At 41.4% G+C, this 26,132-nt stretch overlaps 1 protein-coding gene across 2 annotated transcripts in view; it reads right to left on the bottom strand.

Moving 5' to 3' along the window:
* LOC129822824 (cadherin-18-like) overlaps positions 1 to 26,132 on the bottom strand; it is a 388,426-nt gene that overhangs the window by 143,944 nt on the left and 218,350 nt on the right. For both annotated transcript variants that reach the window (XM_055881258.1, XM_055881257.1), the window contains one exon: positions 6,367 to 6,661. In XM_055881258.1, coding sequence (XP_055737233.1) covers positions 6,367 to 6,661 — 295 coding nt within the window. The remainder of the gene's footprint in view (positions 1 to 6,366; positions 6,662 to 26,132) is intronic.

The following is a 26,132-nucleotide window of genomic DNA, read 5'->3' as shown; positions in this document are numbered from 1 at the left end:
GCTAATTTCTCTAAAATGCTGAACAGAAATGTGCTTACATCCGTATTAGTGAGCATTTCTCCTTTGTCAAGATAATCCATCCACCTGACAGGTGTGGTATATCAAGAATGTGATTGAACAGCATGATCATTACACAATAATAGGCCACTCTAAAATGTGCAGTTTTGTCACACAACACAATGCCACAGATGTCTCAAGTTGAGGGAGCATGCAATTGGCAAGCTGACTGCAAGAATGTCCATCAGAGTTGTTGCCAGATAATTAAATGTTCACTTCTCTACCATGAGCTGCCTCCAACGTCATTGTAGAGAATTTGGCAGCAACGTCCAACTGGCCTCAAAAAGGCAGAACCACGTGTAACCATGCCCAAGACCTCCACATCCGGCTTTTTTACCAGCAAAATTGTCTGAGATCAGCCACCTGGACAGCTGATGAAAATAGTCTGTAATAAAGCACTTTTGTAGGGAAAAACATATTTTGATTGGCTGGTCCTGGCTCCCCAGTGTGTGAGCCTGGCTCCCAGAGGGTGGCTGCGCCCCTGCCCATTCGTGAAATCCAAAGATTAGGGCCTAATACATTTATTTAAATTGATTTATATTTTTGTTCAGTATAATCACAGGTTTCCCCTATTAATCTAAGGCAAAGATACGTATAGGTTTCTGCTTTCATCTGTGTTTGGTGTTAGCAAGTCACTGGCTAGCTAGGTATTCAGCCAGCATGGAACAAAAGCGGGGGAAGGGTTGCCCAAAATTCTGACTCAGTTGTCATGTCATTACATCATGAGACATGGCAGACAGAATATTCATACAAGAATGTTGGAAGACAACTGCAGAAAAACCCCCACCAAAGAATTAGTTTCATACAAAATATTTGATATCATTGATAGTAATGATATATCATATATGAAGTGTACCCAGACTTCACCCTGTCTAGTTTCAACTCTAATAGTCCAAGGGGAACTAGCTAGCTCGATAAAACAGTGCTGACAATTCATAAATCATTTCTGAAACCATAATGTGATGTGTGACAGTATTGGATGTTGCATGCAATGTTCAATGTTGTATGAGTTGCTTTGCGTAATGCTGAGCATTTCAAAAATATTATTGGTGATGTTTTGGTCATTCAAAAGGTTATTTTACATGGGAATCAGAATGACTGTTCGAGACCTTTAGAACCCATGTCACATACATCGTCTTATTGTGATGCTGCATTCATAACCAAGTGGGAACAAGTGGGAAGTGATTACATACAACTGGGAAATATTTAATGGCCCTCCAAATGGTAATTGCTGGTGGGAACTCGTTCAGCATCCTGGGCTCCCACTTCTCTCACGCTCGACAACAGCATTTTTGGCATTTAACTGCAACAAAGCATTCTTTTTAAAAAGCGATCTATTAATATATATTTTTTAACACTATAATTTGTGTACAAGCTTGATAGCTGTACTTTCAGTTTATGCAGCATGATGACCATTCACCAATGAGTGTTTCTCAATGAGTTCAAAGCACGTGAACACATCCAACTTGTATTTACGACTTTCACAACTAGTAAATTCCCACCTCCTACTTGATTACGAGTGCAGCATTACCTATGGCTTGTCCCTGCTCAATTTCATTACCTCCCATTGGTTTCAATCCATCTATCTACACTGTCTGCTGTTTACTTATTGCAGGGACCACAAACCGTTTAATGCAGTTTTGAGAGCTCAAGATGACCATCTGAAATAGGATTACAACAGACCTGGGTATTTAAAAAATAAAAAATAATCTGTGAAAGTCACAGCAAAAAGAGAGAGACTGTCCACCTTCAGCCAATTCAGCATTACTACCACATATTTTGTTTCTGTTTGAAAAAATTCCAGGTCATGGGGTAGTTTATCGAATGAGCACAGTGTTTTATGAAAAGTTTAACAAAAGCAGTAAGTGCTAAGGGGATACTTCCTGAAGCTTTTATATTGATGATTGTCTCAGAAGACAGAAAGGGTAATCCTAGAGCAACAGACAGGTAGAAACTGAAATTTAAATCCCCCTGTTAAACAGCATCTTGAAAAATGAGTTTTCATGTAATATGGATTGAAGAAATGTAAAACCACTTCATCGTAGACAAAATTACTTTCTTCTTGCCAGCTCCCATGGGGTAGCATTGATTTGTATTTTATGACAGGTGACAGCACCTATTGGGATACCCATTTCTCACTTGCCAAGGGTTTAGATTGAGGAAGGGGGTAGAGGATTGAAATGTGTGTTCCATCTTTTATATTGAGGCCTTGAATTCCTTTTAATATCTACACGTTCTAGAACAGAACAAATATAATTTGAGTTACTCAAAATGATTGTCACCATTCCACATTTACCAGATGAAAACACCCTTAATCTTTTAACTTGTATTTTACACCAATTAAACAACAAGATTCTAGCCAGCTGAGGGTAGACGTATACAAAAGAGAGAGAGAAAGAAAAATGTATAAATGCACACCTCCTGTCCATTTAAAAATGTTCAAGCAGGAGTGTCTGCCAGAGATCAGAGTCGATTAGATGAGTAGAAAATTGATACCCCTTTCATCTAAGCCTCCGAATATTTTTTTTTGCAGTACAATTCTGAGAAGTGAAATGGTAATGTTGGAGTACCCTTGCACATGCCCAGCTAATCAATTTAGACAGCAAAAAGGAACACCACAGGCAATTAGCCGCCACACTCCCAGACAGCCCGTTCCTGGGCAAGGAGAGAGCAGGTATTGACAAACTCAGGAGAATTAGAGCTGTGAAGTGTGAGGACAGTTGATTGTTACAGCCGATTTGATGCCACAGACGCCAGCAGGCCGAAGAGGATTAGCTTTAATGGACACAAGCAAAAGGGAGGGAGAGAAAATGGGTAATTATTTTACCCATCGCAGTCCTTGATTCTTCCCATTGGGTCATCAATGTTGATTGATTCTACATGTTGTAGGGACTAGCTACCTGGCTGGTTGGCAACATTTTTCCAGGAAACAGGGAAACTTTTGAAACCTGTGGATTTTCCCGAACTGAGGCAAATCATAAGATGTCTAAGCGACACATTGGACAATATGGAAGCTCTCAAACCAGGAGCCAATTACATTAACATAGCGGTTTGTTAATGAGCCACCAACACATTCAGCCAATATTTGGCTTGTGACCTGCCAATTCCTACAGCCACTACATCAAATATTCCTGTCAGCTTGTATCATACATTTACATTGAGATTACGAAGCATTTATTGTCCAGTATGTAACAGGGCCTCATAGAGGATTACAAACATGGATGCATGGGGTTTGTAGAAAGATGTTTAGCAACACAGTTCTAAGGCATGCATGTCTGCTCATAAAAAATGCATAAATACATCAAGGATCATTATCATGACACAAGGAAAGACCCAGATGCAGACACAGGAGGCAGATGGTTGGAGTCTTTATTAATCCAAAAGGCAAGAGAATGGTCGTGGACAGGCAAAAGGACAAAACCAGATCAGAGTCCAGGAGGTACAGAGTGGCAGACAGGCTCGTGGTCAAGGCAGGCAGAAAGGCCAGGCAGGCGGGTACAGAGTCCAGAAACAGGCAAGTGTCAAAACCGGGAGGACTAGAAAAAGGAGAATAGCAAAAAGCAGGAGAATGGGAAAACCGCTGGTTGACTTGGAAAAAATACAAACAAACTGGGACAGAGAGACAGGAAACACAGGGATAAATACACTGAGGAAAATAAGCGACACCTGGAGGGGGTGGAGACAATAACGTCGGCAGTTGAAACAGATCAGGGAGTGACAGTCATATTGACTGTTTATGGAAAAGGCCTCTACAGGGCCAATTGGGTTAACAGCGGTCAATATATTTTGGAGAGATCCACACTGTATATCAAGTTTTTTAAAACTCAAATACTTCTAGTAAGTTGAACTCAAAGTCAATTACAATGTATTATTACTTTAAATGTTTATGTGGTACCCTACTCAAATCTATATGAGATGTCACATCAACAATTGTTTTGAAAGTTACGATAAAAAAATGATATTTTTTCTGGTAGGTAATGCTTGTAGGTAAAGCCGTCGAAATCACTAAGCAGTGTACTTCGAAGCAGTGTGCCGATGCATGTATCACTTTATCAGAAGTACTTCATTAATGACGTCCAAAGCTTTGTTTGATCACATGCTTTTTCAAACCGTGTGTTGCAAAATGCGAGATCCCACTGATTTTGCCATGGTTCCGGTGCTTTTTTAGAGTCCAAGCTGTTTCAAACACCGACCTCTACTGGTCACCGTACTTACAAATATGTGAAGGTAGTGATGGGGAAACCAAGCTTCCTGAAGCACTAAGGTTTTCCAGCATATTGTGTCAAAAATAGGCTTTGATAAACACAGTGTACACTAGTGGCACCTGATGGTCAAAATACTTTAGAGCAGCCAAATTATTATAGAGGACGTCCCACACCCCGTAGCACATGTGCAGCGTAGCCTTTGTCTTCTACCAAAACAATATCAAACCAATCCGGTGGTTGTTCAACAAAAAGAAGATTCCGACTTCATTGATCACGGGCTTCTGATCCAGGCATTGGTACATTGCTTTGAAGTACACTACTTAGTGATTTCAATGCATGTCTCAGAGCTCCAGCATCAAACGTAATGTCACTACTTGCAGGTAGGGTTGCAAAATTCTGGTACATTTCCCAGGTTTTCCAGATATCCAAGTTGAATGGATCCTGGAAATCCTTTAACCAGGAATGTTGCAACCCTACTTGCAGGCCCGATGTGGCCTGTAAACCATAAGTTTCAGGCCCCTGCATTAGGGTAAAGCAAGGTCTCAAAATACATCCTTCTGACATATGTAATGTATTATATAATTATGATGATAAGATTTGCTTAGGAACTCACTTGGTGAAGGCCACAGGACTGAATATGAACGAATTCAACAACTATGTCTCTGTCACTAACAAACACAGTCATGGGTGATAACTACAATTCACTCAAAAATGGAATTCACACTGGGAATTCATTTATTTTGGAGGCATGGCTTAGTGGGGGCGTAACTCAACATTTTCAAGCTGATACAACTCAAATTTGGACCCCATTTATGGTCACAGTGACTCTATTGGTTTGAGTAATGACTACAAATCACGATAAGTAACTGTACTCAGATATATTACGTGCAACAGGTTTCCTCAAAAGTTTTGAGTCATGACATCACATTGGGGTTTACAGTGCAGATCTACACAGTACACTGAGTGAATTGGCAAAGCTGTTCAAGTCCACTGAAGGTCCTGGCCCTTTTCGCTAGACCACCCCAGGCCACCACTTTGTCATTTTTCAAAAGCACCTAAGAAGCTCCGTGGACAGAAAGGAGGATAGCGGCTCAAAGAACACAAAAAGTGGCATTGATAGAGCAATCATCACCAACTTTGAAATATCTGACCAAGAGTTTAAAAGATGATGATAGAAGCATGCCACCATTCTGGGCAAAACACAACACTTTTTGGACCCAAGTCTGATGTGTTTCAGCAAAACATTTTAGAGCCATTTGGCTGCCAGGCAGAGAGAAATCCATTGCACTGAAAAAACGCTAAAAAAACAGCTTTTGTTTGTCCATAGCTAAAACGGAGAGACAACATAGATGCTGCCACATGATACGGGCATATCAGGAGGAGGCAACTGGACTCTTTCTCTCCTTGATGGAGAGGCTTCCAGAGGCTTGCAGAGTCTTGAGGGAGGGATGGAGGGATGACGGAGAGCACTATTGAGTGCTTCATAAAGACCTTCCTTTCCCTACCCAGGGGAACCATCAGAGAGAGAGAGAGAGCGAGAGAGCGAGAGAGAGGGAGAGAGAAAGTAAGTAAATATAAACAAAGAAAGAAAGAAAGAAAGAAAGAAAGAAAGAAAGAAAGAAAGAAAGAAAGAAAGAAGGGAGGGAGAGAAGACTCCACTGCCACACGAAAAGATGAAAATGGAAATGAAAAGAGAGGAAACAACTGAGAACATGGAACATGTTGCATGTTTTTATCATCCTGTTGTTGTACGTGTACAGTATACAACTATGTATGGGCTTTTAACAATGGATTTAGTAGTGGGACAGGGTCAGAGTGGTTTTAATAGTCGGGTTAAAGCTTTTAGAATGTATTAAACACCGAGGTCTTGTGCCAGATGTTTTCGATTCGCAATCTATTTCTTAAGATTCCAATGATTTAAATAATAACATGTTGTAAATAAGAATGTGAATGTAAGATATGTTATGGGTAAAATGCATTCCTAGATAAAGGACACACTCCAACAAAGCCAAAATGGCCACCACGTCTTTTATCTAGTATTTGCATACTGCAAAGTCAAGTTAACTTATCGGAAGCAGGTAGCAAATTACAGGGCTGTCCTTACCCACTTGAGACATCTCAGGCACAGCAGCTACAAAGGGACCATCTGGAAATTTGGGGGCATTGTCATTGATGTCCTGGACTTTGATGATGAATTCCGACTTTGGTTCCAGGGGCTTTTCGGTGTTGCGGTCGAAGGCTTGTGCGTGGAGGACGTAGTGTGCTTTCCTTTCCCGGTCCAGGCTCTCAGTCGCATGAATATCTCCTGTCACCTCGTTGATGATGAATATACTCCCAGCACCTTCCCCGCTCAGAATGTACCTTACGGAGCCATCCCCTTTGTCTGAGTTGGAATGAAGCTGTAAGAGAGACCAGAGACAACATATCAGAGCTCTACTACATTGCATAACCATAATTATTAGATAAGTTACCCCTTTAAGTTATAGCAATTTTAAAACTTAAATATTTAATAAGTGCTAAATGCCAGTCCAAAAACGACAAAATATGGAGATATTCTCTAGAAAATCATAGGGAGCCTATTAGTTGTGAGTGGGCTGGTAAAGTAATACATCAGACAAACCTGTGAGTCTTAGATTATTCAATGTAACAATGTCATAGACAAAGCTTTAGCCTGGGATTTCTAAACATGTGTTTGCCAGTGTTTCCCTGTGCAAGCAGATTGCTTTTACACGTGTACAGAAAGGCGTGCCTGGGGAAGACGAAAGCGGTGAATGTGTCTTTAGTCCAAATTCCAGTGAGGCAGCCTGGTTGACTAGTCGTAAATATGTGCTGTTCGGACAGGATCCACTCTCCTTCTCCCTGTGGCACGTCTCCCTCAACAATGCATTTAGTTTGTGTGCTCTTGTCAAGATAATCATTTTACTAGAATGACTGTACAAGTGACAGCGACGAAGATTGTATTATTTTCAAGTGGAGCTCTCTGATGATTATTAGGCTATGTGTGACCATACAATTCTACTGAATCTACGAACTGAAACTATGCTGCTGCAGAAAAAATAAAAGGGTTTCTATTTGAAACTTTATTCTAAACGTTTTATTTCCATGCTCCACCTATGTTGGTAAAGAAGCTGTGTTATTATAGATTGTTGATAAGAAAAAAGGTGGCGTAGATTGGCTACTTACTCAGTGCTACACTTACTAACTCTTAATTCTCAGTAAGAGAGCAAAAAATGGGAGAGAAAACCAAGCTGTTTGTTCAGGCATAATTGATAACTTGGGAATTGCCACTCTCATGCCAATTATTCTGCTCAGAACTTCACAACAAATACTAACAACAAATCTCATATTACTCACCTGCTTAACCAAATCCCAATTACCTGACAGTTTCAGTTAGAACTTAAAAGCAAAAACATAAAATATGTTTGCTTTACAGGGTCAGTTATAGTATTACAGCAAATGAGGGTTAACTTCTTTGGGACATGGGGGCAGTATTGAGTAGCTTGGATAAAAAGGTGCCCAGAGTAAACTGCCTGCTACTCTGTCCAAAAAGCTATAATATGCATATAATTATTGTATTTGGATAGAAAACACTCTGAAGTTTCTAAAACTGTTTGAATGCTGTCTGTGAGTATAACAGAACTCATATGGCAGGCAAAAACCTGAGAAAAAATCCAAACAGGAAGTGGGAAATCTGAGGTTGTAGGTTTTCAAGTCTTTGCCTATCCAAGATACAGTGGAAATGGGGTCATTTTGCACTTCCTAAGGCTTCCACTAGATGTCAACATTCTTTAGAACCTTGTTTGATGCTTCTACTATAAAGGAGGGGGGAATGAGAGAGGCTTGAGTCAGAGGTCTGGCAGAGTGCCACGAGCTGGTCACGCGCATTCACATGAGAGGTAGCTTGCGTCCATTGCATTTCTGAAGACAAAGGAATTCTCTGGTTGGAACATTATTGAAGATTTATGATAAAAACATCCTAAAGATTGATTCTATACTTAGTTTGACATGTTTCTACGAACTGTAACATGACTTTAGTCTGAAATTTCGCCTGGACCTGCCAACGCGTCATCAGTTTGGATTGTGTACTAAACGCGTGAACAAAAGGAGGTGTTTAGACATAAATGATGGACTTTATCGAACAAATCAAACATTTATTGTGGAACTGGTATTCCTGGGAGTGCATTCAGATGAAGATCATCAAAGGTAAGTGAATATTTATAATGCTATATCTGACTTTGGCTTGTTTGGGCTCTGAGCGCTGTACTCAGATGGTGTGGTTTTTCGGTAAAGCTTTTTTGAAATTCGACACAGCGGTTGCATTAAGGAGAAGTTTAGATAAAGTTCCATGCATAACACATGTATTTTCAACAACATTTATGATGAGTATTTCTGTAAATTGATGTGGCTCTCTGCAAAATCACCGGATGTTTTGGAAGCAAAATATTACTGAATGTAACGCGCCAATGTAAACTGAGATATTTGGATATAACTATGAACTTTATCGAACAAAACATACATGTATTGTGTAACATGAAGTCCTATGAGTGTCATCTGATGAAGATCATGAAAGGTTAGTGATTCATTTTATCTTTATTTATGCTTTTTGTGACTCCTCTGTTTGGCTGGAAAAATGGCTGTGTTTTTCTGTGGCTATGTACTGACCTAACATAATCGGTTGGTGTGCTTTTGTCGTAAAGCCTTTTTGAAATCTGACAGGTTGGCTGGATTCACAACAAGTGTAGCTTTAATTTGGTGTATTGCATGTGTGATTTCATGAAAGTAAAATTTTTATAGTAATTTATTTGAGTTTGGCTCTCTGCATTTTCACTGGATGTTGGCCATGTGAAACCAATACCAAACGCTAGCGTCCCACATATCACAGGGAAGTTTTAAGTGCCTTGCTCAAGGACACATCAGATTTTTCCACTTTGTAGATAAAGGTATTCAAACCTGTGATATTTCGGTTAATGGCCCAACTCCTTAACCACTAGGCTACCTGCCGCCCAACATTACATAGTATTCACCTGCTTTAACAAATCAGGACATTATAACTGTACAACAAATGCAGTATAACCATCCATACTGTTTTCATTCATTTGAATGAAGATAACAGAACTTTAAAAAATATATATAAGGTACTAAGTAATAGGTAACTTATTTAAAATGTATACAGTGGTCTAACAAAGCCTGATGAGTTCAACCCTCCATTTACATTCTCACCTTCTACATGAATTCATGTGTCAAACATCAAGGGGCTAGCCACAACAGGCAATTTTGACTTCACAGCAATAATGCTTCATGATAGCGGCACCATTTTCATATTGCATTGCATATGTATCTACCCAACCATTATTGAGCATATACAGAAGTCCTGAAGCCCAAGGCAAAAAAATAAATAACACAATTTGACTCTTGGAACTTAGTATCTCATTTCAATTACTTATTATCTCGTTCAAACGACTTAATTGTTATTTTTTTTTATAAGGTGTCATTTTGTTATGCAGTGCCAGTTGTGCTTGTCAGACCGTTGATGCAGCCATTCATTCACTGATTCCATCCATTGATATGATTATTCATTGGCAGTTTTTGATAGGGCTGCGTTTGAATGCAAAAGCATGCGTGGGCCAACATGATCTCACAGTTTTACCAATTTGACTTCAGATTCTGACATGTATCCATGTTTCTCCAAACGTAACATTTCAAAGTGTTTTTGACACCCTTCCAATCAGCACCTTCCTTCATTATTAATTCCAGATGCTTAAATTAAAGGGGCAATCAGCAGTTGAAACAATAAGAAAGTGCTATGGATGCAAGGAGTGACAATCCATAAATATTATATACTGAACAAAAATCTAAATGCAACATGTAAAGTGTTTGTCCCATATTTGATGAGCAGAAATAAAAAATCACAGAAATGTTCGATACTCAAATTTTGTGCACACATTTGTTTAAATATCTGTTAGTGAGCATCTCTCCTTTGCCAAGGTAATCCATCTACCTGACAGGTGTGGCATATCAAGAAGCTGATTAAACAGCATGATCATTACATAGGTGGTGGGGACAATAAAAGGCCACTCTAAAATGTGCAGTTTTGTGACAGATGTCTCAAGTTTTGAGGAAGCGTGCAATTGGCATGCTGACTGCAGGAATGTCAATCAGAGCTGTTGTCAGAGAATTGAATGTTAATTTCTGTACCATAAGCCACCTCCAATATTGTTTTAGAGAATTTGGCAGTATGTCCAATCGACCTCACAACCCCTGCCCATGTGTAACCACCCCAGTCCAGGACCTCTACATCCAGCTTCTTCACCTGCAGGATCTTCTGAGACCAGCCAACCAGACAGCTGATTAAACTGTGGGTTTGCACAACCAAAGAATTTCTGTACAAACTGTCAGAAACCGTCTCAGTGAAGCTCATCAGGGTTCCCGTCGCCGTCACAAGGGTGTTGACCTGAATGCAGTTCGGAAAATGTCACCTTTGATGGCCACTGGCACGCTGGACAAGTGTGCTCTTCACGGATGAATCCCGGTTTCAACTGTACTGAACAGTGTACTGGACAGTGTGTATAGTGTCGTGTGGGTGAGCGATTTGCTGATGTCAAAGTTGTAAACAGACTGCCCCATGGTGGTGGTGGGGTTATGGTATGGGCAGGCATAAACTACTGACAATGAACGCAATTGCATTTTATCGATGACAAGTTGACTGCACAGAGATACCGTGATGAGATCCTGGGGCCATTTGTCGTGCCATTCATCTGCCGCCTTCACCTCATGTTTGAGCATGATAATTCACAGCCCCATGTCGCAAGGATCTGTACACAATTCCTGGAAGCTGAAAATGTCCCAGTTCTTCCATGGCCTGCATACTCACCAGATATGTCAACCATTGAGCCTGTTTGTAACGGCTGTCTAATGCCTCCTCCTCGGAAGAGGAGGAGGAGTAAGGGTCGGAAACAAAATGCAGCGTTGAATGTAGACATAATGAATTTATTAAAGAAAGACAATACACGAAAACTCTTACACAAACTACAAAACAACAAACAACGTAGACAGACCTGAACTTGAGAACTTACATATAGAAGAACGCACAAACAGGAAAGACTAGCCAAACGAACGAACAAACGAAACAGTCCCGTGTGGTGCAACAGACACAGACACAGACACAGGAACAATCACCCACAAACAAACAGTGAGAACAGCCTACCTTAATATGGTTCTCAATCAGAGGAAACGTCAAACACCTGTCCCTAATTGAGAACCATATCAGGCAACACATTTAACCCAACATAGAAACACATAACATAGACTACCCACCCAGCTCACGTCCTGACCAACTAAACAAAGTAAAACAAACGCAAATAAGGTCAGGAACGTGACACTGTTTGGGATGCTCGGGATCGATGTGTATGACAGCGTATTCCAGTTCCCACCAATATCCAGGAAACATTGAAGAGGACTGGGACAACATTCCACAGGTCACAATCAACAGCCTGATCAACTCTATGTGAAGGACATGTGTCGAGCCGCATGAGGCAAATTGTGGACACCAGATACTGTTCTGATGTGGTATGACAGTTAAGATAAGCTTGTGAGGCATTTATACGTTATATTCTTTAATAATCAATTTGTACATATTATTTTATAAGTCAAAAAAAGTATGTAGCAACTCCAGGTTACCATTTTAAGGGTTAAGGTTTTGGATAGGGTAAAAAAAAAAAAATAATACTATTGGGATTGCAACCTTTGGAATGATGATGCTGAGCAGTAGGGGCAAACCTGAGGTCAAATAACACTGACAACATTTTACATTTGGAGCAATTTGGATAAGTGGCAGAATCGGAAGTCAAATTGGTAAAACCGTCTGATATTGTTGGCCCACTTACATACTCGGGCATTCATAAGCAGCTCTATCAAAGAACTGTCAATGAATAATCATATCAATGGATGGAATTAGTGAATGAATGGCTGCAGCAATGGTCTCAAAAGCACAACTGGCGCTGCATAAAAATGAGGCCTATCATTTGAACCGATAATAAGACATTCAAACGACTAAATAACTTGTTTGGACGACTTAGTATCTCATTTGAACGACTTATTCTCAATGTGTTTTTCAGAGATCAGTAGGCAAGCGAAATAAAAAAGGTGCGTAAACAGCATTTACAGTGTTATCCCTCCACTAACTACACCACTGAAGGTAGCCATTATGAAGCATATGAGGTAGCCATTACTGAATTTATGAGGTAGCCATTATTGATGAGGTAAACTCCCTCTGAGTGAGCATGTGAGGTAGACTCCCAGTAAGTGACAGACAAGGAGTACTGCATTAAGTCAGCAAGGCTTGTTGGTGGTGATATACTCTATTTACAAAGAACTCTAGTAGTCCTGCAGGACAGCACCCAAGGGGTGGATTGGAGTCACGCTCTAGTTGTCAGCTGATTTGCACTGGCAATAACAGGCTATTGAGTTCCGATCACAATGATTATCTCAATTAGACAAATACAAAACAGCAGGGGACATAAAAAAAGACTTAATCGCTGGTGTCCTTCTGCATGTCAGGAATTACCCCTCCCCTACACACATCTGACCCCATCTCCCCTTGTTCCCCTCTGTATTTCACAACATTAGGTTGAGCAGTGCGAAAGGTACCGGGTCCAAATCTAATCAAAACGGTGCCTAGCAAATGAATCCCTAATTAAAAAGCTGCTGGCTGATTGCAAGGCTTGCCACTTGATGGGAGCAAACTGTCCATCCTCTGGTAAACATCAGAGCCTCTAATTAGGTAGGGAGTCAAAGTTCCCATTGAGTTTTTACTCTCCTAATCAGGAATCAGGATTAAGTTAACGACAACCCACCAACCATACAAAAGCACACAATGAAACAGGCGGTTTACACTTCCCATGGGTGATGGAGACTGCAGGAAAGAACCTGGCGTAATAGAGTAATAGTAATATTATAGATGTATTGTTTTTTTTATTGATTGATTTGATTTATTGATTTTTAAATGTGCATTATACATGTGAGTGTCATGATCAGGGTGTGTGGTGTTTGGAGAAATCAGGAAGTAGGGAGGAAATAAACAACACCTCACTACAGGAGAAGAAACCACTTACATGTCGGAAGGAGGCACTCTGCAAGTACAAGCACATACATTTAATTTAGCCTGCGGTCAGAGTGCTAATTTGGCCATTGACTTGTTTGGCAAGAGCTAATATATCACAGTCGCTTAAGAGTGTGAGCCACTGAGCATATGGTGACTGGTCCCTTTCCAAAGCCGGGAGATAAAAGTGATAACAGGTTACGGGTCAGTATCCCAACATCAAACACTATAGGGGAAGACACAGTGTGTTAGGCCACATGGGAACAACAAGACTGACACAGAAGTCATAAAACCAAATCAGATGGGCAATACCGATCAGCATCAAAGGTTGAACCTGTTAGCTAGACCAATCTATGGTGTTACAGACAGCTTCATTTGGGGCTATGGCTACAACTCCATGTGGAGTGCACTTCTGATACTTGTAATGCATTTGATTCCAGCAGTGTCAGGAAAAGCCTGATTGACATAAAAGCCATAACATCATTATCGATGGCCAATATTGATAGGCTAAACCTACTAGGAAGACCACTCAATGCTCTAACAGACATAATCCTTTGTAAATGGCTACATCTCTATGCAGTGTGCCTTCTAATGCATTCAATACCAGTACAGTCAGGGATCATTGATTTATAGTTCATTAAAGATGATCACTCAGAAATGTTCATGACTCCCCGCCTTTTGGATGTAATTAGTGTTAATTTTGTTAATACAGTAGTACATCAACGGTGCTGTCCGAAAAGAGCTGAACATACATCACCACTGTCTGTGTGTATGGGTGTGAACGTGTGTGTGTGTGTGTGCGTGTGTGTGTGGGAATAATGAAGGCCATATGAAAAACAACTGCAATGTCCTGAGGAGGGGATGGAAAGATGTGTAGGGAACTGTCTGTCAGTTAGTGGTGAGTGTCCACATACAAATAAGTAGAAATCCTCTCTAATACTGAGCTGCTTCCTCCTCTCTCTCCTCAAAGCAGGCAAAACATCGCTAGGCGAGTCGTGTCTTGATTGGTCAATGAGGGAGAGACAGCTATTTTTGTCTTTATTATTTTAACCAATAAGACATACAGTGCATTTCGGAAAGTATTCTTCCACATTTTGCTACGTTACATCCTTACTCTAAAATTGATTAAATATTTTTTTTCTCATCAGTCTACACACAATACTCCATAATGACAAAGTGAAAACAGGTTTTTAGAAATACCTATTTTAAATTAGTATTCAGGAGTTTGCTATGAGACTCGGAATTGAGCTCTGGTGCATCCTGTTTCCATAGATCGTCCTTGAGATGTTTCTACAACTTGATTGGAATCCACCTGGGGTAAATTAATTTGATTGGACATGATTTGGAAATACAGTCACCTGTCTATAACAGGTCCCACAGTTGACAGTACATGTCAGAGCAAAAACAAAGCCATGAGGTCGAAGGAATTGTCCGTAGAGCTCCGAGACAGGATTGTGTCAAGGCACAGATCTGAGGAACGGTACCAAATCTGCAGCATTGAAGGACCCCAAGAACACAGTGGACTCCAGCATTCTTAAATGGAAGAAGTTTGTAACCACCAAGACTCTTCCTAGACCTGGCCGGGAGGTGACCAAGAACCCGATGGTCACTCTGAAAGAGATCTAGAGTTTGTCTGTGGAGATGGGAGAACCTTCCAGAAGGACAACCATCTCTGCAGCACTCCACCAATCAGGCCTTCATTGTAGTGGCCAGACGGAAGCCACTCCTCAGTAAAAGGAACATGACAGCCCGCTTGGAGTTTGCCAAAAAGGCACCTTAAGGACTCTCAGACCATGAGAAACAAGATTCTCTGGTCTGATGAAACAAAGATTGAACTATTTGGCCTGAATGCCAAGCGTCACGTCTGGAGGTAACCTGGCACCATCCCTACGATGAAGCATGGTAGTGGCAGCATCATGTTGTGGGGATGTTTTTCAGCGGCAGGGACTGGGAGACTAGTCAGGACCGGGCGCATGATGAATGGAGCAAAGTACAGAGAGATCCTTGATAAAAACCTGCTCCAGAGCACTCAGGACCTCAGACTGTTGCGAAGGTTCACCTTCCAACAGGACAATAACCCTAAGCACACAGCCAAGACAATGCAGGAGTGACTTCGGGACAAGTCTCTGAACGTCCTTGAGTGGCCCAGCCAGAACCCGGACTTGAACCCGATCGAACATCTCTGGAGAGATCTGAAAATAGCTATGCAGCGATGCTCCCCATCCAACCTGACAGAGCATGAGAGGATCTGCAGAGAAGAAGGGGAGAAACTCTCCAAATACAGGTGTGCCAAGCTTGTAGCATCAACACTGCCAAAGGTGCTTCAACAAAGTACTCAGTAAAGGGTTTGAATATTTATGTAAATATAATTTTTCAGTTTTGTATTTGTTATAAATTTGCAAACATTTCTAAGAAACTGTTTTTGCTTTGTCATTACGGGATATTTGTCACGACTTCTGCCGAAGTCGTTGCCTCTCCTTGTCCGGCGGTGTTCGGCGGTCGACTTCACCGGCCTTCTAGCCATCGTCGATCCATTTTTCATTTTCCATTGGTTTTGTCTTGTCTTCCCACACACCTGTTGTCAATCCCATTCATTACCTGTTGTGTATTTAACCCTCTGTTTCCCTTCATGTGTTTGTCAGAGATTGTTTTATGTCAAGTGTTGTTTTATTGGTGTATAGGTGCGCAACGGGTCCTCGTACCCATTTTTATTTGATGTATGTATATTTCTCGTGTTTGGAGCATGTCATGGACATTTATTAAAAATCTCCATCTACACTTCGTTTACTCTCCTGCGCCTGACTTCCCTGCCACCTATGCACACGACGCTGACAGACACATGAAGGGAAACAGAGGGTTAAATACACAACAGGTAATGAATGGGATTGACAACAGGTGTGTGGGAAGACAAGACAAAACCAATGGAAAATGAAAAATGGATCGATGATGGCTAGAAGGCCGGTGAAGTCGACCGCCGAACACCGCCCGGACAAGGAGAGGCAACGACTTCGGTAGAAGTCGTGACAATATTGATGAGTAAAAAAAAAGGTTTAATCAATTTTAGAATTAGGCTGTAACGTAACAAAATGTGGAAAAGGTCAAGGGGTCTGAATACTTTCTGAATGCACTCTAAGTTACTTCCAAAATGGCAACCTATTCCATATACAGTACAGTGCTCTTTTATGACAGCTGCTACTGCTACTACTGTTACTGCTACTACTGCTACTACTGTTACTGCTACCGCTGCTACTGCTACTGCTACTACAGTGCTCTGGTCAAATGTAGTGCTCTATATTAGTATATAAGTAAATAGGAAGCCATATGAGACATACGGTACTGAAAAGTTGAGCCCTCTCCTCCACTGTGCTACAGAGTGGAGGATGCAGGGATTGTGTTTCTCTCTCTCTCTCTCTATGGTGAGTTCAATAAGGCCTAGCCAAAAGGATGACTGTCTGGCGCATGGCTGGTGCATGGTGGCTGTCTGCAGGGAATGCATTAGGACATTGAGTGTTAAAGGGATCAAAATTGTCAGGGGCAACACAGTCACTGGCAGGAACATTCAGATCCCCAGACAATCCCTTTAATAAACAAAGTCTAGATAGATTTGATCACTTGGCCAGTGTGCAGCCTGATAATGGAGGGGTACACAGAGACAAAGCTGTGGACATAATATTTTTTACTTGCTATGACTCTGATATGTCCATGTTCATCGACCTTAGCTTATGGCACTGACTGTAAGTCGCTCTGGATAAGAGCATCTGCTAAATGACCAAAATGTAAATGTAAAAATGAACAGTTGCAAAGCACACTGTAGGGTATTATTATTATTATTATTATTTTATTTTATTTCACCTTTATTTAACCAGGTAGGCTAGTTGAGAACAAGTTCTCATTTGCAACTGCGGCCTGGCCAAGATAAAGCATAGCAGTGTGAACAGACAACAACACAGAGTTACACATGGAGTAAACAATAAACAAGTCAATAACATGGTAGAAAAAAAGAGAATCTATATACAATGTGTGCAAAAGGCATGAGGAGGTAGGCAATAAATCGAATAATTACAATTTGGCAGATTAACACTGGAGTGATAAATCATCAGATGATCATGTGCAAGAAGAGATACTGGTGTGCAAAAGAGCAGAAAAGTAAATAAATAAAAGCAGTATGGGGGGTGAGGTAGGTAAATTGGGTGGGTAGTTTACAGATGGACTATGTACAGCTGCAGCGATCGGTTAGCTGCTCGGATAGCAGATTTTTAAAGTTGTTGAAGGAGATAAAAGTCTCCAACTTCAGAGATTTTTGCAATTCGTTCCAGTCGCAGGCAGCAGAGAACTGGAAGGAAAGGCGTCCAAATGAGGTTTTGGCTTTAGGGATGATCAGTGAGATACACCTGCTGGAGCGCGTGCTACGGGTGGGTGTAGCCATCGTGACCAGTGAACTGAGATAAGGCGGCACTTTACCTAGCATAGCCTTGTAGATGACCTGGAGCCAGTGGGTCTGACGACGAACATGTAGCGAGGGCCAGCCGACTAGGGCATACAGGTCGCAGTGGTGGGTCGTATAAGGTGCTTTAGTAACAAAACGGATGGCACTGTGATAAACTGCATCCAGTTTGCTGAGTAGAGTATTGGAAGCTATTTTGTAGATGACATCGCCGAAGTCGAGGATCGGTAGGAAAGTCAGTTTTACTAGGGTAAGTTTGGCGGCGTGAGTGAAGGAGGCTTTGTTGCGGAATAGAAAGCCGACTCTAGATTTGATTTTGGATTGGAGATGTTTGATATGAGTCTGGAAGGAGAGTTTGCAGTCTAGCCAGACACCTAGGTACTTATAGATGTCCACATATTCTAGGTCGGAACCGTCCAGGGTGGTGATGCTAGTCGGGCGTGCGGGTGCAGGCAGCAAACGGTTGAAAAGCATGCATTTGGTTTTACTAGCGTTTAAGAGCAGTTGGAGGCCACGGAAGGAGTGTTGTATGGCATTGAAGCTCGTTTGGAGGTTAGATAGCACAGTGTCCAGGGAAGGGCCGGAAGTATACAGAATGGTGTCGTCTGCGTAGAGGTGGATCAGGGAATCGCCCGCAGCAAGAGCAACATCATTGATGTATACAGAGAAAAGAGTCGGCCCGAGAATTGAACCCTGTGGTACCCCCATAGAGACTGCCAGAGGACCGGACAACATGCCCTCCGATTTGACACACTGAACTCTGTCTGCAAAGTAGTTGGTGAACCAGGCAAGGCAGTCATTAGAAAAACCGAGGCTATTGAGTCTGCCGATAAGAATATGGTGATTGACAGAGTCGAAAGCCTTGGCCAGGTCGATGAAGACGGCTGCACAGTAATGTCTTTTATCGATGGCGGTTATGATATCGTTTAGTACCTTGAGCGTGGCTGAGGTGCACCCGTGACCGGCTCGGAAACCGGATTGCACAGCGGAGAAGGTACGGTGGGATTCGAGATGGTCAGTGATCTGTTTGTTGACTTGGCTTTCGAAGACCTTAGATAGGCAGGGCAGGATGGATATAGGTCTGTAACAGTTTGGGTCCAGGGTGTCTCCCCCTTTGACCGCGGCAGCTTTCCAATCCTTGGGGATCTCAGATGATACGAAGGAGAGGTTGAACAGGCTGGTAATAGGGGGTGCGACAATGGCGGCGGACAGTTTCAGAAATAGGGGGTCCAGATTGTCAAGCCCAGCTGATTTGTATGGGTCCAGGTTTTCCAGCTCTTTCAGAACATCTGCTATCTGGATATGGGTAAAGGAGACGCTGGGGAGGCTTGGGTGAGTAGCAGCGGGGGGGGCAGGGCGGTTGGCCAAGGTTGGAGTCGCCAGGAGGAAGGCATGGCCAGCCATTGAGAAATGTTTGTTGAAGTTTTCGATTATCACGGACTTATCAGTGGTGACCGTGTTACCTAGCCTCAGTGCAGTGGGCAGCTGGGAGGAGGTGCTCTTGTTTTCCATGGACTTTACAGTATCCCAGAACTTTTTGGAGTTAGAGCTACAGGATGCAAATTTCTGCTTGAAAAAGCTGGCCTTTGCTTTCCTGACTGACTGCGTGTATTGGTTCCTGACTTCCCTGAACAGTTGCATATCGCGGGGGCTCTTCGATGCTATTGCAGTTCGCCACAGGATGTTTTTGTGCAGGTCGAGGGCAGTCAGGTCTGGAGTGAACCAAGGGCTATATCTGTTCTTGGTTCTGCATTTTTTGAACGGAGCATGCTTGTCTAATATGGTGAGGAAGTAACTTTTAAAGAATGACCAGGCATCCTCAACTGACGGGATGAGGTCAATATCCTTCCAGGGTACCCGGGCCAGGTCGATTAGAAAGGCCTGCTCGCAGAAGTGTTTTAGGGAGCGTTTGACAGTGATGAGGGGTGGTCGTTTGGCCGCGGACCCGTGGCGGATACAGGTAATGAGGCAGTGATCGCTGAGATCTTGATTGAAGACAGCAGAGGTGTATTTATTTTATTTTTATTTTATTTATTTTTATGTGTGCCACCCTCTAACTATTTGTATTTTGATCAAATGTGGCCTTGTTTGGGGGCGGAGCTCATTAAAATAATACCCAGCAGTGTGTCTTCATTTTTCACATTTACATTCTGGTCAATTAGCAGATGCTCTTATCCAGAGCGACTTACACTCAGTGCAATAAGCTAAGGTCGATGAACAAGAACATATCATTTAATTTGTTACAATTACCGTCATACGATTACAGTAATGCACTGTACTGTTGTTTTATGGTAACTTACAGGCAGCCAGTTGCTTGTCAGTGATTAAAAAAACAATGGTAAAAAATATTACAGTAACAGTATTGGATGCCGTAAAACACGGAACGCTAACACGCTGTACCTTTTTTTACGGTAATTATAGACAACTCTCTGACTGTAAGTTACCGTAAAATAACAGGACATTTTTACAGTGTAGTGCACTATATAGGGCATAGGGTGCTATTTGAGACACAGACATACATTAGCATGTACATCTACTTGTTGGGGTGTGTGATTATCTCAACTGATTATCTTGTTGTTTGTGTCTGTATGTGCACTTGGAGTGTTTGTATTTGACCATTACGATTTATATGCTGTCACATTTGCCAGCTGTGCTACGCCGCAGGAACCAAACAAGTGTTGGTGTCAACTGTCTTGCTAGGAAGCTGCCTAGATTCATCTAAGAGTTAGCATCTCTGAAAACATAGAAAAGTGCTGATGGGGAGTTGGAGAAATTAAGGATATGTGTCTTTAGGGATGCGCTCTCTGTCTTTCCACAAATAGGCAAGGAGGAGAGGGGAAGCGGTATGAGAAAAAGGGGTTGGCTCTTCAGCGCCAGGCCTCACATTTGCAATTAGCGAGGAGGGTTTGTTTTTTATTAAATTTCAGCCCTTATTCTTCGCTCAAGAGGACTTAATCACATTTTATGTGGGTGCGCTTGATTATTGCTTGATTATTGCTGCATTTCGTCCGTGCTTCCCCCAATCATATCCTCATAGCACTCTCTTGACAATTGATTTGTCACAGTCTTGGGCACCTTGGTGATGATGGAACACACAGCTAATGACGTGAATTGGGACATTGTGATGGGGTCATGACAAAGATGTGCTGCTTGTCTCTGATGCACATCATCTTCCCTAATGGCTGTCCTCTATTTTGACTTCTACTGCTGCTGGGGGAAATAAAATGAAACCCGGCACTCCATATGCACAAAAAGCTTATTTCTCTCAAATGTTGTGCACAAATTTGTTTACATCCCTGTTAGTGAGCATTTATCCTTTGCCAAGATAATCCATCCACATGCCAGGTGTGTAATATCAATAAACTGATTAAACAGCATGATAATTACACAGATGCACCTTGTGCTGGGGACAATAAGAAGGCCATAAGCGGGCTCTAACGTCGTTTTAGAGAATTTGCCAGTACCTCCAACTGGCCAAGTGTATGGTATCATGGGGGCGAGCGGTTTGCTGATGTCAACGTTGTCTTTACACAATTCCTGGCAACTGAAAATGTCCCAGTTCTTTCATGGCCTGCATACTCACCAGATTTGTCACCCATTAAGCATGTTAGGATGTTAGGATATTTGTCGCGCTGTATGAGGTAAATGGTGGTCACACTAGATACTGACTGGTTTTCTGATCCACACCCCTAACCCCACACCCCTAACTTTTAAGGTATCAGTGACCAACAGATGCATATCTGTCATGTGAAATCCATAGATTAGGGTCTAATTAATTCATTTAAATTGACTGATTTCCTTATATGAACTGTAACTAAAATCTTTGAAATTGTTGCATATTGAATTTATATTTTTGTTCAGTACAATTGATGTTCACAGTAGAGGTCTGTGCGGGACTGATTTTTATACCACACCTGCCTGCTGCTGCTGACTTACAAGAACTAGTCCTGAACCCTCAATGTTATTTTAGGTGTATGTATGTGATGCAGCTCACTTTGCAGCCCCATGCCAGCAATTTTGACACCCTAGTCAAGTTCAAAATGTGAAATAATTGCCTAAGAAATAGGTTAAAATACCAGAGATTCTCACATGGCTATTGGTACAGATATATATATATATATTGAATGAGTAGGTTTGGACAAACCTACTCATTCAAGGGTTTTTATTTTTACTCTTTTCTACATTGTAGAATAATAGTGAAGACATCAAAACTATGAAATAACACATATGGAATCATGTTGTAACCAAAAACGTGTTTAACAAATCAAAATGTATTTCATTTTTGAGATTCTTCAAAGTAGCCACCCTTTGCATTGATGACAGCTTTGCTCACTTTTGTTTTTCTCTCAACCAGATTCATGAGGTAGTCACCTGGAATGCATTTACATTAACAGGTGTGCCTTGTTAAAAGTGCATTTGTGGAATTTCTTTCCTTCTTAATTAATTCGTTTGAGCCAATCAGTTGTGTTGTGACATGGTAGGGATGGTATAAAGAATATAGCCCTATTTGGTAAAAGACCAAGTCCATAATATGGCAAGAACTTAAACCTGTCTAGGATCAGCGTGGCGCTAGCGGCACCCCCCCCCCCCCCCCCCACTGAAAAACCAGTGCCGCGAAATTCAAAAAAAATATTTTTTTTAAATATTTAACTTTCACACATTAAAGTCCAATACAGCTAATGAAAGACACAGATCTTGTGAATCCAGTCAACATTTCCGATTTTTAAAATGTTTTACAGGGAAGACACAATATGTAAAGATGTACATCTATTACCTAAAAACACATTAGCATAATCCACCATCTTTTATTTGTCCACCAACACCAGTAGCCATCACCAATTCGGCTAAACTAAGATATTTATAGCCCCTAACCAACAAAAAAACTCATTAGATGACAGTCTGATAACATATTTATGGTATGGGATAGGTTTTGTTAGAAAAAAGTGCATATTTCAGGTAGATGGCATAGGTTACAATTGCACCCACCATCACAAATGGACTAGAATAATTACAATGAGCAACGTGTTTACCTAACTACTAATCATCAAACATTTCGTAAAAATACACAGCATACACGAATCGAAAGACACAGATCCTGTGAATACAGACAATATTTCAGATTTTCTAAGTGTCTTACAGCGAAAACACAATAAATCGTTATATTAGCTTAGCACATAGCAATTAGCAGCCCAGCATTGATTCTAGCCAAAGTGAGCGATAAAAGTCAACATCGCCAAAAGATATTAATTTTTTCACTAACCTTCTCAGAATTCTTCCGATGACACTCCTGTAACATCATATTACACATTCCATATAGAGTTTGATCGCAAATGTTTATATTTAGCCACCAAAATCATGGTTAGACAATGTGAAATGTAGACAAGCTGGTAAAGAAAATGTCCTTGCGCCACTTAGACAGTGATCTACTCTTATACATAAATACTCATAAACGTGACTAAAAAATATAGGGTGGACAGGGATTGATAGACAATTTAATTCTTAATACAATTGCGTTATTACATTTTTTAATTTATCCTTACTTTTCAATACAGTTTGCGCCTAGCGAAGCTACGTCATAAAACATGGCGTTCTAAGCCACTAAAATGTTTCGACAGAAACACGATTTATCATAATAAAAATGTCCTACCTTGAGCTGTTCTTCCATCAGTATCTTGGGCAAAGGATCCTTTCTTGGGAGAAATCGTCTTTTGGTGGAAAGCTGTCCTCTTGCCATGTGGAAATGTCAACTGCGTTCGGGATGAACTGAAAAGCGTGCCCAACTTTTCACATCGTTGCAAAAATAAATGTCCCAAAATCGCACTAAACGGATATAAATTGCTATAAAACGCTTTAAATTAACTACCTTATGATGTTTTTAACTCCTATAACGAGTGAAAAGATGACCGGAGAAATATAACAGGCTAAACTAACGCTTGGAACAGGAGCGGGTCGGTGACCAGCACGCGCGTTACGCACCAAGGAAAGAATGACTAGCTTCAGGGTTTTTTCATTTGTAGGGCCTGTGAACGTGCAATCGACCCCGTTGGAATCGTCATCACGTAAAGGCATCCAGGGGAAGACGTAAGAAGTGTCCGTATAGTCATAGCAACGACAGTGCCCTTTTAACTGCCTTCAGAAGAGTGGCCAACATTTCTCAAATCTGACTCCATGTCAGGGAAATTGCTGTAGAATGGGCTCTGTTCCACTTAGAGACAAAATTTCAACTCCTATGGAAACTATAGACTGTTTTCTATCCAATAATAATAATAATATGCATATTGTACGATCAAGGATTTTGTGGGAAGCCGTTTAAAAAATTAGCCACATTAGCATAAATAGTCTAAACAGCGCCCCCATCCCCAACAGGTTAAATAAACAAAGTGAAACAACAGTCCATAATTACTTTAAGACATGAGGTCAGTCAATCCAGAAAATCTTCAAGTGCTGTCTCAAAAACCATCAAGTGCTATAATGAAACAGGCTCTCACGAGGACTGCCACAGAAAAGGAAGACCCAGAGTTACCTCTGCTGCAGAATAAAAGTTAATTACAGTTACCAGCCTCAAAAACTGCAGCCCAAATAAATGCTTCACAGAGTCCAAGTAGCAGACACATCTCAACATCAACTATTCTGAGGACACGAATCGCATGAATCGGGCCTCATAGTCTAATCGCTGCAAATAAACCACTACTAAAGCAGAGACTTGCTTGGGCCAAGAAACAACGAGCAATGGACATTAGACCGGTGGAAATCTGTCCTTTGGTCTGATGAGTCCAAATGTGCGATTGTTGGTTCCAACCGCAGTGTCTTTGTGAGACGCAGAGTAAGTGAACGGATTATCTCTGCATGTGTGGTTCCCACCGTGAAGCATGGAGGATAAGGTGTGGGGGTGCTTTGCTGGTGACACTGTCTGTAATTTTTTAGAATGCAAGGCACACTTAACCAGCATGGCTACCACAGGATTCTGCAGCGATACGCCATCAAATCTGGTTTGTGCTTAGCGGGACTGTCATTTGTTTTTCAACATGACAATGACCCAACACCTTCAGGCTGTGTAAGAGCTATTTGAACAAGAAGGAGGGTGATGGAGTGCTGCATCAGATGACCTGGCCTTCATCATCACCCGACCTCAACCCAATTGAGATGGTTTGAGCCAACGAGTGCTTAGCATATGTGGGAACTCCTTCAATACTGTTGGAAAAGCGTTACAGATGAAGCTGGTTGAGAGAATTCCAAGAGTGTGCCAGGCTGTCATCTAGGCAAAAGTGTATATATACAGTATATATACACTGCTCCAAAAAATAAAGGGAACACTTAAACAACACAATGTAACTCCAAGTCAATCACACTTCTGTGAAATCAAACTGTCCACTTAGGAAGCAACACTGATTGACAATAAATTTCACATGCTGTTGTGCAAATGGAATAGACAAAAGGTGGAAATTATAGGCAATTAGCAAGACACCCCCCAAAACAGGAGTGATTCTGCAGGTGGTGACCACAGACCACTTCTCAGTTCCTATGCTTCCTGGCTGATGTTTTGGTCACTTTTGAATGCTGGTGGTGCTCTCACTCTAGTGGTAGCATGAGACGGAGTCTACAACCCACACAAGTGGATCAGGTAGTGCAGTTCATCCAGGATGGCACATCAATGCGAACTGTGGCAAAAAGGTTTGCTGTGTCTGTCAGCGTAGTGTCCAGAGCATGCAGGCGCTACCAGGAGACAGGCCAGTACATCAGGAGACGTGGAGGGGGCCGTAGGAGGGCAACAACCCAGCAGCAGGACCGCTACATCCGCCTTTGTGCAAGGAGGTGCACTGCCAGCGCCCTGCAAAATGACCTCCAGCAGGCCACAAATGTGCCTGCTGAAAATAAAAATCTACCTGCAGTATGCTGAGAAATATGATAACTATGGGTGTGGTTTTGATGAGACGTTTCACTCTCCACAGATTCAAACTGACACGATCACACACACTTATAAAGGTCCCAAACAGTTATTCTGATTCCAATGTAAAATTCCCTTTTGTGTGAGTAAAACATCACTGGTAAAAAAAACAGTGTCCCATACATTTTTATATACAGTACCAGTCAAGTTTGGACACATCTACTCATTCAAGGGTTTTTCTTTATTTTTACTATTTTATACATTGTAGATTAATAGTGAAGACATCAAAACTATAAAGGAACACATATGGAATCATGTAGTAACCAAAAAAGTGTTAAATAAATCAAAACATATTTAAATAGATGGCTTCATGAGAAGGAAAATTATGTGGATATATTGAAGCAACATCTCAAGACATCAGTCAGGAAGTTAAAGCTTGGTCAC

This window comes from Salvelinus fontinalis, chromosome 25, assembly GCF_029448725.1.
Source record: "Salvelinus fontinalis isolate EN_2023a chromosome 25, ASM2944872v1, whole genome shotgun sequence".
NCBI lineage: Eukaryota > Metazoa > Chordata > Actinopteri > Salmoniformes > Salmonidae > Salvelinus > Salvelinus fontinalis.
The sequence above is the reverse complement of the archived record's forward strand: the minus strand, read 5'-3'. Positions and strand labels throughout refer to the sequence as shown.